At 45.4% G+C, this 15,921-nt stretch overlaps 1 protein-coding gene across 4 annotated transcripts in view; it reads right to left on the reverse strand.

The window, feature by feature from the left end:
- DOT1L (DOT1 like histone lysine methyltransferase) overlaps positions 1-15,921 on the reverse strand; it is a 111,907-nt gene that overhangs the window by 31,229 nt on the left and 64,757 nt on the right. For all 4 annotated transcript variants that reach the window (XM_063147169.1, XM_063147168.1, XM_063147170.1 and 1 more), the window contains exons 11-18: positions 15,197-15,303; positions 13,520-13,561; positions 11,113-11,196; positions 8,331-8,568; positions 6,418-6,531; positions 4,909-5,000; positions 2,711-2,812; positions 896-1,033 (exon numbers count right to left, since the gene is read on the reverse strand). In XM_063147169.1, coding sequence (XP_063003239.1) covers positions 896-1,033; positions 2,711-2,812; positions 4,909-5,000; positions 6,418-6,531; positions 8,331-8,568; positions 11,113-11,196; positions 13,520-13,561; positions 15,197-15,303 — 917 coding nt within the window. The remainder of the gene's footprint in view (positions 1-895; positions 1,034-2,710; positions 2,813-4,908; positions 5,001-6,417; positions 6,532-8,330; positions 8,569-11,112; positions 11,197-13,519; positions 13,562-15,196; positions 15,304-15,921) is intronic.

Raw genomic sequence — 15,921 nt, forward strand, 5'->3', positions numbered from 1 at the left:
CCTCATCCTTCTCAGCCGACGTGGCACTGTTGCTGGCTGGGAATGATGGGAGTTGTAGTCCAACACATCTGGAGCGCGCCAGGCTGGCGAAGGCTGCTCTTGAGTATCTGGGTTCAAACATTCAGCCACGAAACTCACTTGGACCTGGTTCGCACATAACGACAGCCCACAATTTAAACAACCCGTGGATTGTCACGTGCAGGCATGCTGCGTGTTGGATCCTGGAATGGATCCTGGTTATGTTTTCCATTGCTTTGTTAATTGCTGAGAATCTGGACGAACAGAGGACTCAGCAGAAACTTAAAGGTCAACTCTACACCTGGACATTGAGTGTCATAATTGAATAATTGTCTAACTGATTGTCTTCAATTAAGGGTTGCAAGGAGTTGCGTCATTGTACAGGTTGTCTATAAAAGCAAATGTGTTTTCATGTTCATTTACTACTTCCATGTCCCTTACCCAACTTGATGTGAGCTGTATTGACTGACCGTTTTTAAGTATTTGTATCTGTACTGCCATAACTAAATTATATATTTATTTGCCAGTAAAAAGGTTTATTTTAACCTACATGAATCTTTGTCTTAATTCACGTCTTGGCTGTCTCTTGGCTGAGAACCGCTGCAACCTCTGCTAGTCTCTGGAAGGCCCAGACAGAGACTTAACACAAAAGGTTATGTGCCAGAATCCCAGTCTGTGCCATAACTAATCCGCCTCTAAAGCCATAACTCAACACTGCGGCCTGCCTCTTTCGCCTTTAATCGACCGCCTACGGCCGGCCAGATCGTAGGTTGTTGGATCGTGGCATGTGAACCCAGGGCGTTGATTTGTTTCGGAGCTGGGCAATATAGCCCCTAAGCGACACGCTGATCCCAACTTGCACGCTGGCAGGACCCACCAGCTGTAAACTCTGGTTCCTGAGTTCGCCGTTGTCTTTCTCCAGTTGCTCGGTCTGCTCCTTCAGCTGCTGGTTGTGGGCTGAAATCTCCTTCTGAGCCTGGATGAGGTCGTTGTACGTCAGGGCCTTAACACCCAGCTACGGAGGGAGGATAGAATGTGGTTAGAGCCCATTCCTCCTCTTCCAGTGACAAAATAGGGGGCATCTATTCGACACGTTTAAAAAGAAAAGGCAAGCACCATCATCTTTCCTATCTGCCCTTCAAGACCATATCAGGAAACGGGGTGACCTGTCTGTACCACCTGATCTCACTGCTTGAACCACTGTTAAGGAGCTAACAGTGTGGTGAGAGCCAGTGTGGTGTAGTGGCTAAGTTGTCGGACTGGGAGTCGGGAGATCCGGGTTCGAGTCCCCACTCGGCCGTGGAAACCCACTGGGTGACTTTGGGCCGCTCACAGACTCTCAGCCCAACCCACCTCGCAGGGTTGCTGTTGTGAGGATAACATGGAGAGGGGGAGGGTTATGTACTCCGCCTTGGGTTCCTCGGAGGAAAAAAGGTGGGATATAAATGCCATAAATAAATAAATAATAAATAAACTGCAAGCATCCAATCACTGCTCTGTCACCATATATACTTTGCCTTCTCTGGCCACCAATCTGGATGGCTTCAAAAGGGGGTTGGATCAATGCCTGCAGGCGAAGGCTATCCAGGGCTACTAGCCCTGATGGTTGTGTGCTGTCTCCAGTATTCGGGGCAGTAAGCCTGTGTGCACCAGTTGCTGGGGAACATGGGTGGGAGGGTGCTGTTGCACCATGTCCTGCTTGTTCATCTCTGGCCGAGGGCTGGTTGGCCACGGTGTGAACAGAGTGCTGGACTAGATGGACCCTTGGTCTCATCCAGCATCACGTCACGTCTTATGTTCTTATATTCTTATGTTAGGCCACTACTCTGTTGCCTGGTCTAGCCAAGACTATTGCTCTTTGTGTATTTCTGCAGGTAAACTCTACTGTGGTTTTTAAAACTGACATGCCACTCTAAAGACTGATAGTTTAATTTGTTGCTTGTGTGTCAATTTCAGTTATTAGCGTTGCAGACTTCGCAACGAATTTGAAGCACCCTTTACATGTTACAATTACCAGCATAGTGACAGACGCTGCATACGTTGCAATGAATCTGTAATTCCCAATTCGGTATTCCTGAGGTAGGGAACTCAAATGAACCTATCTTGTTTTCTTGGCTGGGACGTGGGGTTCCAGCGAACTCACAGCCTGCAGTAACAAGACCCCCTGGGTCCCCCTCTGCAGGTAGTCTTTTTGCCTTACATGGCTTGGGACCACAATACCTGACGGAACGCCTCTCCCGACACGAACCTACCCGTACACTGCGCTCAACATCTAAAGTCCTCCTCTGGGTGCCTACCCCGAGGGAAGCTCGGAGAATGGCAACAAGGAAGAGGGCCTTTTCAGTGGTGGCCCCTCAATTATGGAATGATTTCCCCGACGAGGCTCGCCTGATGCCAACACTGTCATCTTTTCGGCGCCAGGTCAAGACCTTTCTCTTCTCCCAGGCATTTAACAGCATATGTTGAGTTGTTTTTTAACGGACCCCCCCAGAACTGCTGTTGTTTAAAAATGGATACTGTTTTATACTGTTGTTTTTATGTGCTTTTTGATGGTTTTAAACTTTGTATACTTTTTAATGTTCACTGTTTTTAACTTTTGTAAACTGCCCAGAGCGGTATATAAATTTGTTAAATAAATCCATTTCATCTTATAAGGACACACCCACACCCACAGCACACTCTTCCCTCGTACCTCGTCCAGTTTCTGCTGAAAGAGACGCTTGATTTCTTCTTTCTGAGCCTGGCAATGAGTAAACAACTGCTGGGCCTTCCCCAGGAGCTGAGTATTCTTTTCCTAGAAAGAGGGTGGGTGGGGTGAGGACACACACACACACACAACATTACTGCAAGGATATTGGTTCTACTTAAGTCAGGGGCTGAGACAGCTTCAAAAGGGACGGAGACAGATTCAAGGAGGAGAAGGCGATCTAAAAGTGGCTATTAGCAACAGTTGCTAGAAGGAACCTCTACGTCCGAGAGCAGTCTACCGCCAATAACGAACTGCAGGGGACAAACAAGACGAGACAGCTTCTTGGATACATCTGTTTTGGCCATGGTAGAAAACGGGATGATAATAATAATAAGTTGCAGGAAGCCAGATTCCCTGCTGGACCTCAGGAAAAACTTCCTAACTGTTAGAGCAGTACGACAAAACATCAGGAAAAACGTCCGGACTGTTAGAGTAGTACGATAGTGGAACCAATGACCTAGGGAGGTGGTGGGCTCTCCTACATTAGAGGCATCTGGACAGCCATCTGTCAGGGGTGCTTTAAGGTGGATTCCTGCAATGAGCAGGGGGTTGGACTCGATGGCCTTATAGGAACACCTCTCCTGACATGAACCTACCCATTCACTGCGCTCAATATCTAAGGTCCTCCTCCGAGCGTCATTGTTATCTTTTCGGCGCCAGGTCAAGACTTTTCCCTTCTCCCAGGCATTTAACAGCATGTGCTAAGTTTATTTGTTTTTTTAATGGACTCCAGAACTGTCATTGTTTAAAATGGATACTGTTTTACACTGTTGTTTTTTTAATATTTTTGATGGTTTTAAATTTTGTATACCTTTTTTTTAATGTTCGCTGTTTTTTAACTTTTGTAAACCGCCCAGAGAAATTCGGCTATGGGGCGGGATATAAATTTAATTAATAAATAAATAAATAAATAATGAAAAGCTGTCCTCCTCCACCAACCCTCATAATTAAAGATAAGGGCTGTAACTGATCATTCTTTGCTTCTGTCGTCAGTCAAATCAATAAAAAGGAGAGACCAGGAAAGTTTAAATATTGAGTTTGTTCTGACTCTATACTGTTAGCTTCACCCTACCCGGTGCCTGTTTACACTTCCCTGTGCCTGTTTGCATTCTCCTTCCCTCCTTATTGTTTACTGCAACTTTATTAGATTGTAAGCCTATGCGGGAGGGTCTTGCTTTTTACTGTGTAATCTGTACAGCACCATGTACATTGATGGTGCTATATAAATAAATAAGAAGAAGAAGAAGAATAAAAATAATAATAAATAAAGTCATCCAATGCTCAAAAGAACAGGCTGGACTTCATCTGGAACCTTAAGGACAACCGTGAAGCCCCCAGGCATAGCTGGTGGTGCACCTTCTCCAGAGTTTATCTCGTCAAGGGCAAATCATACACAGTCAGTGGGAAGCCAACATTCTTCCGAGGGAGAGAGCACGGAGAGGTTAGCCGATCCTAGAGTACGCCGCAGACTAAAACGGCCGGAGCTAAAGGAAGGCGAGAGAAAGTCTGCCTGGCTGGCGTCCCATCAGAAGCTGCCTCAGAACTAGTCTCTCTGCCGTTAACGCGTCTTGAGAAAAGGGCTTTCCATTCTTCTTGAAAGGACAATTGTCTCGCTTAGTTTGCATAGTTTTTCTCTCGAGGAAAGTTCCTAGAGACTAGGCTCTCTTCATGGGGGGGGAGAGAAGTTTATTAATTAATTAATTAATTAAAAAATAGGCCCCCTTCCAACTCTACTATTCTATGATTATATGAATAATAATAATAGTAATAATAATAATAATAATTTCTTTCCCACCTCTTCCTCTGGATCGAGGCGAGGAACAACATTAAACACAAAAATATAAAATACGTAAAACTGATTAAAAACATTAAAGATGGGCCATTCGGTTTGATCACTTCTTACGTTCAATGCCCCCCCCCCCCGCCTTTTTTAAGAAAAGGAAAAAAATAGAACAATCCAGAGAGGGAGATGATGACACGGGACTGAAGTTGCAACTGTGGGTGTTGTCAAAGACAGCGGCCGTGATCACACCTTGCACCTGCGAACTGCATAAACGCACTCACTGCGTCCAGGGAAACCTCCTTACACCCGCCCTAAATCTACTGCCAGTCAATCAGCATCTCTTCCAAAAGGGACCTACCTTCTCCTGTTCCAACAGCTGCTGAAGGTTCGCCTTGTACTGAGGAGTCTTCATATATGCCATGAACTGCATGTACTGGATCTTGAAAGAGTCTGCAAAAACCCGAGGCGGGGATGGAAAACCGTAAACAGCCGCCCTGCACGCACCACTCAGCAGCCAAACTTTCTGCACGCGCTCAAGCTTGCGGCATCTAAATCATTCCCTCCCACGCTCCCAACGTTATAGGTACGTGAAATTAAGCCTTGCCCTCACGACAGTGTCACGACTAACCCTACTGCCCCTGTTGTGGGAGAAGATGTTTCAGGTAATTAATCAGAATCAGATTCGGACCTAGAGGAGGCAGCACCTGACACCAGCCAGCGTGGACCAGTGGGGGAGGAAGCTCTCACAGGCGATTCCCCAGCTGGGAGTCAGCCCTCTCCAGAGCGTATCTCCTCAAGGCCAAATCCTACACACTCAGTGGGAAGTGAGGTTTCTTCCGGAGGTGAGCGTCCTGACAAGCTAGCTGATGCTGGGGTCCGCCGGGAGCTCAAACGCACGGAGCGGAAGGAAGGTGTGAGAAAGTCAGTCCGACTAGGATTGCGCCAGAACCTGCCTCCGCACCAGGCTCTCTGAAGTTCCGGACGTTTGGGAAGTGGCTTCCTATTCTTCTTGAACGGACAATTGTCTTGCTTAGTTTGCAAAGTTTTGCCTAGGGGGACGTTTCCAAGAGATTAGACTCTCTTCAGGTAGAAGAGACGTTTATTGCTTAATAAAAGCTTTGTGGATTCCTTAGCAAGCCTCGTATTTGCCTCCCATCAAAAGCAGGAGTTGCGGGCTCTCCCACACTAGAGGCCTTCAAGAGGCAGCTGGACAACCATCTGTCAGGGATGCTTTAGGGTAGATTCCTGCATTGAGCAGGGAGTTGGACTCAATGGCCTTGTAGGCCCCTTCCAACTCTGCTATTCTATGATTCTATGATATTTCTGGGCTGACCTCAGAGGAACCCAATTTCTCATTGTTCATTTCACCCCCTACCCACCCCAAACCATTGTTTTGCACCAGGCTTCAGTCGGTGGACCTCAGAGTGCTAGCAGAAAATTAACAAAGCAGGTCCCACAAGCCTGAAACTCTGCCCACCCCTGGTCTAGGTTCAAGCAACCACTTCTAAGTCACTCTTCAGGTAGTGCTCAAACAAGCTCCTGTCACCAGCCAGGTCCCACGACTTCCCCAGGGGAACAACCCAGCCTTATCGTTTCTGTATAAACTCCACAGGGGCGCATAAATTCAGGTCTTCACACATAAAGAAGTGCAGGCCCTGGGGTGCAGATCAAGGCTGTCAAGGGGGGGGGGGGAATGGCAAGCATTTAAGAAAGGTGGACGCTCAAGCAGCGCATGCATGCTTCTTAGCTGCCAACGGGAACAGTGCAAGGCACAAAATGTGTTGGCAGGGCTTCCCCTCCCCCACTTTCAACAGGCACAGAGGAATACTGCTTGTCCATCAGGGAGGGAGGGAAGAGACCCCCTTACCTAGCAGCTTCTGTAGTGCAGGTGGGGTGGGAGTCACCAACAGCTGGTTCGACGAATGGCGCTGTACTTTAGGAGGTAGTTGGTAAAATGGACTACGAGGTGACCTGTATGCATCTGCACAGAAGGACAACAGGAGATTATAGATTTATACCTGCAGATGACAGATTTATAACTGCAGGTGACAGATTTATAACTGCAGATGATAATTTATACCTGCAGATGATAATTTATACCTGAAGATGACAGATTTATACCTGCAGATGACAGATTTATACCTGCAAATTATAGATTTATACCTGCAGATTATAGATTTATACCTGCAGATTATAGATTTATACCTACACATGACAGATTTATACCTGCAGATTATAGATTTATACCTGAAGATTATAGATTTATACCTGCAGATGACAATTTATACCTGAAGATTGTAGATTTATACCTGAAGATTATAGATTTATATCTGCAGATTAGATTTATACCTGCACATGACAGATTTATACCTGCAGATTATAGATTTATACCTGCAGATGACAAATTTATACCTGCAAATTATAGATTTATACCTGCAGATTATAGATTTATACTATTATTATTATTATTATTATTTATTTATATAGCACCATCAATGTACATGGTGCTGTACAGAGTAAAACAGTAAATAGCAAGGCCCTGCCGCATAGGCTTACAATCTAATATACCTGCAGATGACAGATTTATACCTGCAGATTTCAAATTTATTCCTGCAAATTATAGATTTATACCTGCAGATTATAGATTTATACCTGCAGATGAGATTTATACCTGCAGATTTCAAATTTATTCCTGCAAATTATAGATTTATACCTGCAGATTATAGATTTATACCTGCAGATTATAGATTTATACCTGCAGATTATAGATTTATATCTGAAGATTGTAGATTTATACCTGAAGATTATAGATTTATACCTGCAGATTATAGATTTATACCTGCCCTTCCGTGCAAATGTTTCCGGGATGATTTAAAAATAATACACCACTAGAGACAACGGAACCCAAACAGTGACAAAAAAACATACAGCAGCAGGATAAACACAAAAGCAACTAAGTCCCCATCACAGATTAAAAGGTTTGGGGAAAATAAAATGGTTTTCGCCTGACACAGGAAGTGTGTCAAAGACGTCACCAGGTGAGCCCCCTTGGGCAGGGACTGCCCCGGTCATCATCAATCTCACTTAAGCACCATGTACATTGATGGTGCTATATAAATAAATAATAATAACAACTTAAGACACTGAGGCACCCAGAACGGGGCTCAAGGACAACTCAGGTGTACGGTCAGGCTCACGACCCAATGACTTCACTCCCTAAACAGGTGAGTTTCAAGATGCATGTGTCTACTTGTTAGGAACTTGAAAATTGGGGCGGGGCATAAATTATCTGAATCTTAAAAACAGACTGGTTCTGTTCAGCTTCAAATTACTAACACCGGATACACACAGAGAAATAAAGTAGGGATATACTTCAAAACCTAGCCTCTATCCTGATATACCGTATTTCTTCGATGGTAAGACGCCATCGATTGTAAGACGCACACTCATTTCAGTACCGCCGACAGGGGAAAAAAGCTTTGATTCGAAGATTCTAAGACGCGCCCGCGATTCTAAGATGCACCCCGTTTTTAGAGAATGGGGGGGGGGGAGTGCATCTTAGAATTGAAGAAATACGGTAGTCGTTCTTTACACGCACGGTAGGACTCCAGACACCCAACATCCTCGCCCGCGTTGTAAAGTAGTATGATTATGATTAATACTAAAGGTTGCTACGATTTTTTCAAAATTTAGTGCCTATTTGAGGGAAAGCGATGCAGCACCGTGCTTTCAAGTGAAGTAGCCAAGATCCATGGCAACTCACCCAACTCCAGGGCTTACCCTGAGGAGAGGACGAACACGCCTGGGTTACAGTTTGAGCATGGAGAAGTTCCAGCGCGGTTTGGCTCTTCTTGGTCTTGCGCTCCGCGTTCACCACGTTCATCTTCTTGGGGCGCCCGCGCTTCCGGCCGGCCATTTTCCTTCCCTTCTTGCTCAGCTTCCTCTTGCGCGTTTTGGACGGAGATGGCTTCTTGACGGCGTTGGCCCCGGGGTTTTTCTCTTCTTCAGCACCATAGTCCTTTGTTTAAAAGACAACAACGGAGAAGTGGGGGAGGTGGGTGTGAGAGGAAAGGGGGTTCTCTCCCTGCCCCCTTGATCCCCATATTGCTTAACATCCCTCCTAATGGAGAGTCCTACGGAGCTAAAGGCTTGCTCGCTACTTTGTGACATTTTTGGTTGGACCTATTAATGGCGATGGGAGGGAGAAGCACCAAAAGTACATTCTGGTGCTGGTGAGAAGATTTTGTATTTTTCTTGTTAAAAAAAGTTTTCAAAACTTCACGGATAGCCCAATGTTTCGGATGATGACGGTCCTTCTTCTACCAACTATCCCTCCTGCTACCAACTGTCTCTGGAGAGGCCACCAGTGAGGGAGGAAGCAGCAGCTAGGCACCTCTCCACCGTGCCTGGGTCCAGCTCCAGCTGAGAGCCCCCTCCCTCCTGCTACCAACTGTCTCTGGAGAGGCCACCAGTGAGGGAGGAAGCAGCAGCCAGGCACCTCTCCACCGTGCCTGGGTCCAGCTCCAGCTGAGAGCCCCCTCCCTCCTGCTGCCAACGGTCTCTGCAGAGGCCACCAGTGAGGGAGGAAGCAGCAGCCAGGCACCTCTCCATCGTGCCTGGGTCCAGCTCCAGCTCAGAGCCCCCTCCCTCCTGCTGTCAACTGTCTCTGGAGAGGCCACCAGTGAGGGAGGAAGCAGCAGCCAGGCACCTCTCCATCGTGCCTGGGTGCAGCTCCAGCTCAGAGCCCCCTCCCTCCTGCTGCCAACGGTCTCTGCAGAGGCCACCAGTGAGGGAGGAAGCAGCAGCCAGGCACCTCTCCACCGTGCCTGGGTCCAGCTCCAGCTCAGAGCCCCCTCCCTCCTGCTGTCAACTGTCTCTGGAGAGGCCACCAGTGAGGGAGGAAGCAGCAGCCAGGCACCTCTCCATCGTGCCTGGGTGCAGCTCCAGCTGAGAGCCCCCTCCCTCCTGCTGCCAACTGTCACTGCTGAACTTTGCAACTAAGATTGTAGTGCCTGAATTTGCTTTCCTTTTCCCCCTCCTCCTCCTCCCTCCCAATCCCTTTTCCTTTTGTGTCATGTCTTTTAGATTGTAAGCCTGTGGGCAGGGACTGTCAAGAAATACTTTTGTAAGCCGCCGTGAGAGCCTTTTTTGGCTGAATGGTGGCATAAAAATCCTTAACTAACTAACTAACTAACTTCTTCGGGGGCTGTTTTGAAAAGTTGGCTGATAAGCGTCCGCAGTGAAGTAGTCTGCCCCCCCCCAAAAAAAAACTACGCCGGTGATTTCTTTCAAGGGGGTTGCCTCTCCAAGCCGCAGTACTCCCTTGAAAGAAATCGCCAGCATAGTATTTTTTTTGGACAGATTACTTCACTGCGGATGCTTATCAGCCAACTTTTCAAAACAGCCCCCGAAAAAGGATTGTCCTCATCCGAAACGTTGGGCTACCCGTGAAGTTTTGAGAACTTTTTTAACAAGAAAAATACAAAATACAAAATCTTCTCTCCAGCACCAGAGCTAGCTAGTTTCTCCTTTTCGCGCGTGGACCTATTAATGGCAATCCCCTACTGCAGAGTTTGGGTTTTTTTCCTTCTTCTCCTATGAATCAACCCAGCTATGTACTTTTTCGGTGACTAGTGTAAGAGATCGATGCCGCCGCCCGCGCACAACACCAAGCCCAGCAGTTAGGAAACAGAGGTAAGAACGTAAGTGCCCTGACGCTGGATCACACCAAGGGTCCATCTAGTCCAGCACTCTGTTCACACATCGGCCAGGGATGAACAAGCAGGACATGGTGCAATCCTTCTCCTTCTCCTCCTCCTCCTCCTCCTCCTCCTTCAGAACATCAGAAGTGCCCTGATGCTGGATCAGACCAAGGGTCCATCTAGTCCAGCACTCTGTTCACACAGTGGCCAACCAGCCATCGGCCAGGGATGAATGAGCAGGACATGGTGCAATCCTTCTCCTTCTCCTTCTTCTCCTTCTTCTCCTCCTCCTCCAGAACATCAGAAGTGCCCTGATGCTGAATCAGACCAAGGGTCTGTCTAGTCCAGCACTCTGTTCACACAGCGGCCAAACAGCCATCGGCCAGAGATGAACAAGCAGGACATGGTGCAACAGCACCCTCCCACCCATGTTCCCCAGCAGCTGGTGCACACAGGCTTCCTGCCTCGAATACTGGAGATAGCACACAACCATCAGAGCTAGTAGCCACGGATAGCTTTCGCCTCCAGGAATTGATCCAACGCTTTTTTAAACCCATCCAGATTGGTGGCCATCACGACATCTTGTGGTCGTGAGTTCCATCATTTAACTCTGCGCTGTGTGAAGGAGGACTTCCTTTTATTTGTCCTGAATCTCCCACCTTCATGGGATGACCCCTTTGGGTTCTAGTATTTTGAGAGAGGGAGAAAAATGTCTCCCCGTCCACATTCTCCATACCAGGCATCATTTTGTACACCTCTATCATGTCTCCCCTCAGCCTCCTTTTTTCCCAAGCTAAACCATCCCAGTAGTAGCATAATGGCCTGCTTCAGACAACACGCTAAACCCTGCGGGATCAGACCTTGTTCTCTTGGACCTTTGTCGGAGTCGTCGTGTTACTCTTGTTTTCTCTTTGCTGGCGTCTCCGAGCTGCTTCTTGTTCCTCCTGCAGAGAATAAGGGAAACTCGTGAGGAAGTGGAGGGGGGGGTGGAAGAGGAAGATTTTTACCCACCCAGGCAGTGGGGTGGGGTGGAGGGTCACAAGAAAACACCACTATTCCTCTTTTTTTTAAAAAAAAAAAAAAGGATTACTGTGCAAATACCTCTGGGACAGAAAGTTATCTTTTTCGGCACCAGCTCAAGACTGTTGTTGTGGTTATTATTATTATTATTATATTTATTTGTATCCCGCCTTTTGCCCAATGCTGGGCCTCAAGGCGGCCTTACAAAGTTTAAACTATACATGGGGGGGGGAGGGAAACAAAACCATAAACAATTAAAAAAATACACGTTAAAATAAAAAAATTTATTTAAAGAATAAAAAAATATTCTCAAGTTTTATTGAGAATAATAATAATAATCGAAGATTCACAGACACTTTCTTTATTAGGACCAACTGTCCAGAGAGCTTTGGCTGCTGCTATTATTATTATTATTATTATTATTATTATTATTATTATTATTATTATATTTAGTTGTATCCCGCCTTTTGCCTAATACTGGGCTTCAAGGCGGCCTTATAAAGTTTAAAACATATATTGTAAAACCTAGGAAAAGAAATGTACAAAAAAAAAATTAAAACATAAACGTTTAAAATACACAACAAAATTATAAGTCCTTAACATAGATGGAGGACCAGATTGTTCTCCAAAGGCCTGCTGGAACAAAGAAGTTTTAGCCTGCTTCCGAAAGCCCATCTAGGAGGGAGCCGGTCTAGCTTCCCCAGGAAGAGAGTTCCAGAGCACCGGAGCAGCCAACGAGAAGGCCCTCTCCCACGTTCCCACCAAGCGCGCCTGTGAAGAAGGTGGGACTGAAAGAAGGGCTTCTCCAGAGGATCTCAAAGCACGGGCAGGCTCATAAGGGAGAATACGGCCTTTCAAATAACCTGGACCCGAACCATATAGACTTTTCTCTTCCCCCAGGCATTTAGCAATATGTAATGAGGCTGGGTTTGTATTTTCTAAGTTTTTATGGATTAAAATTGTATGTCTTGGTGATTTTACATTTTGGTACATCGTTTTGTAAGCGTTTTTATCCTATGTAAACCGCCCAGAGAGCTTCAGCTGTGGGGCGGTATACAGATGTAAATAATAATAATAATAATAATAATAAGCAAAATGTACAACAATGAACCTGCATCCGTTACACTGGCTACCAAGCGGTTTCCAGGCTCAGTTTAAAGGGCTGGTACAGACCTATGAAGCCTTCTGTCAAGGATGGGGAATGTGTGGCCTTCCAGATGTTGGCGGACTACAACTCCCATCATCCCCCACCACTGGCTAGGCTGACTAAGGCTGATGGCAGCTGCAGTCCACCGAAGTCTGGAGAGCCACACCCCTGACCGAGATGCTGCAATAATAATAATAAATTTATATAGCACCATCAATGTTCAGGAGCTGTACATAGTAAGAGAATAAAAACGGCAACACCCTGCCCCATAGGGTGACATTCTAATAAAATCATAATAAAACAATAAGAGAGGGAAGAGAATCCACCAAATAGGCACAGGGGGACAATGAAACGAACAGTGTGAAAGTAAGAACAGAGTCAAGTTCTAAAAGCTGTAGAAAGAAAGACAAGTTTTCAACTGAGCTTTAAAAAAAACAGTCATTGAACTCATGATCTGCAAATGCTCCGGGAGAGAAGTTCCAGGCGTAAGGGGCAGCAGGAGAAAATGGACAAAGCCGAGCAAGGGAAGCAGAGACCCTTGGGCGGGTGAGAAACACGGCATTCGAGGAGTGAAGGGCATGAGGCGGGCAATAGTGTGAGATGAGAGAGGAGAGATAGGAAGGAGCTAGACAGTGAAAAGCTTTGAAAGAGACAATAATAATAATAATAATAATAGCAGCTTTCCAGTACATCTTTTGTGTCCAAAAGGGCAAGAGACTTCTTTTTTTATAAAAGAAGCAGCCACTAAATTGTGCCCAGTTCCACATTCTGCTGTTTTACTGCTGCAATAAAACTGCAGCACACACACACACAGCTCCACTTACACAATTTTCTCGAATATCACAACAGTTTTACAATATTCCGCAGAAATGGAATATTCGCGTCCCCTTTTTTCCTGCTGCGATACTGGAAAACAGCAGCCATCTGTGTAGGCTTCTAAATACTATTTAACAGTTAAAGACTTTTTTTTTTGGTTTTTATTATTATTATTATTATTATTATTATTATTATTTATATAGCACCATCAATGTACATTGAAACCAATAAAATTTGGTTTTATTTTTAAGCCACACGTTTCACTACCAAGAACCATGACTTACCCTGAGTTTTGGATTTTTGAGACTAGAAAAATAATTTTCAAGCTAAAAACAGAGGGGAAAAACAGAGGGGCGTTAGTCATATGAACACAGAACGTTTTAGAGGTCCCCATGTGTTTCAAGAAACGGGGGTGCAAAACAAGAAACGTTCCCTCCCTCAACCTTTCCCCCCACCACACATACTCTTACAATGTCCTACTTTCTATTTGATACTGGCCTGGTTCAGTCAACACGCTAAACCATGCTGCTTAACCACAAAATGGTTAAGGCAGTGGTTCCCAAAGTGGGCGGTGGGATTGCATAGGGGGGCGCTAAGAGGCAAGGGGGCGGCAGGGGGGCGTTCGAAGTGGTCTTTTCCGTACCAGGAGTTTTGGTTACAGAAGGAAATTTCTGATCGCTATCCTGCACTATGGAGAGTGGTTCAGAAGCTCCTGTTTGCATTTCCAACATCGTATTTGGTGGGATGTGTATTGTATTTCTTTATTTACAATCAACAGACCAATATAAAACAAGAAGATACACCATTATATAAAACAGTACAAAATAGGGATAAAAAAGATGGAGTGTTACAAAACCACTGAAGATACTAGATTGTTATTTGTTGGTTTCTGAAAAGGAAACAGAATTGGGTTATTGGGGCCTAGCATAGTGAAAAAGGGAGGGATATATAGATAATAAAATTGCTAATCTGTGGATCTAAGCGCAATCAACATGCATAAGAGATCTGGTGCGGATGGCCAAATTCAGGAATGTGGGATGTGGTTTTAGTATGGTCTGCCTACTTCTCTCCAAGCAAAGAAATTGACTCCAGATTACTAAATATGGTGATTTAAGACTCATGTTAAGTGACTTTAAACCAGACATTGGGAAACTGGTATCACTTCATCAAGCCCATCCATCACATCAAGAATTTACAGAATAGTGAGGTACTCTACTGCCCAGAGAGCTTCAGCTATGGGGTGGTATATAAATGCCATAAATCAAATCAAATCTACCCTAGTTACTAAATGTGATATCTAATATTCTTGCTAAATGACTATCAGACTTTGAAAAGATGATATCACTGAATCAAGTTCATCAATTATGTTTAATTGAATAAACTAAAAAAATGTACCGTATTTTCCGGCGTATAAGACGACTGGGCGTATAAGACGACCCCCAACTTTTGAGAAGATTTTCCTGGGTTAAAAAGTCATCTTATACTGAGCGTATAAGACGACCCCCAACTTTTGAGAAGATTTTCCTGGGTTAAAAAGTTGTCTTCTACGCCAGAAAATACAGTAATTGGATTTTGAATACATATTCAATTAATTGTTACTGTTTTGAATTTTATTGTTATTATCTTCCTTAGTGGGTTGTTGAAAACCGCTATTCTGAATAATGATTTTTATAGTGTAGGGTAGGGGGCACTGGGCATGAGTTTGTGGAACCAAGGGGGCGGTGACCTGAAAAAGTTTGGGAACCATTGGGTTAAGGGAATGCATCGCTTTAAGAACATTTTTAAAATGGCGGGCGCGACGCCTCTCCTCCCGAGGTCGTCGCGTGTAAGCGGAGGAGGGACCTCGCGTTAAACACAACGTGAGGTCTTCCCTCCGCCCTCGCGGGATAGCAGATAGGTCTAGCTAAGGCCACAGAATGCATTCCAATTGCCACCCGCCACTGCCCTGCACTGATACTCACTATGGTTCGATCGATAGTATGCAGGTAGTAAGAAACGGGTTTCCCGGTCCATGAGACAGATCCTTTCAGCGGTGACAATTCTACAACCCTCATTATAGTGCCGATATCTTTGAAAGAACAGGGGCGGGGGAGAGAGAGGTGAACAGAGTTAGGAAGAAAAGAGAAATGCAGGCAAGCTAACACGTTTCACTAAGGCATTGCTAGCTGTGGCACGGTGGTGGAACAGGAGTGTTGGAGAGAGCTGGTAGGGCCATGAGAGGCTGTGCATAAACCTAGTTCAAACCTCCAGAGGTATGTGGTCAAATTCAGGGCCCCCAACCTCAGGGGTTATGACTGGAGAGTGAAATGCAGCAGCATCCTAGGAGAAGCAGAAGGGCAGCACTTCTGGTATTTATGCCAGAAGTCTGGTCAATCCAGAGGCTTCGTAATACTTGCCCAATCATAGGGGCCAATGTTGCATCCTATTATTCCCTTCTAGAGATGTAAAATTTGCGGAAATTTTGAAGCCATGGGGAAAAAATGGTTTTCCCCACTTTTTTTCCCGGGGAAAAACAGAAATTTTCGGAAAAATTTTAATGATGCAATATTACCGTATTTCTTCAATTGTAAGACGCCATCGATTGTAAGACGCACACTAATTTCAGTACCACCAACAGGAAAAAAAAACCTAAGACACACCCGCGATTCTAAGATGCACCCCATTTTTAGAGATGTTTATATGGGGG

The sequence above is a fragment of the Elgaria multicarinata genome, chromosome 23, assembly GCF_023053635.1.
Source record: "Elgaria multicarinata webbii isolate HBS135686 ecotype San Diego chromosome 23, rElgMul1.1.pri, whole genome shotgun sequence".
Taxonomy (NCBI): Eukaryota; Metazoa; Chordata; class Lepidosauria; order Squamata; family Anguidae; genus Elgaria; species Elgaria multicarinata.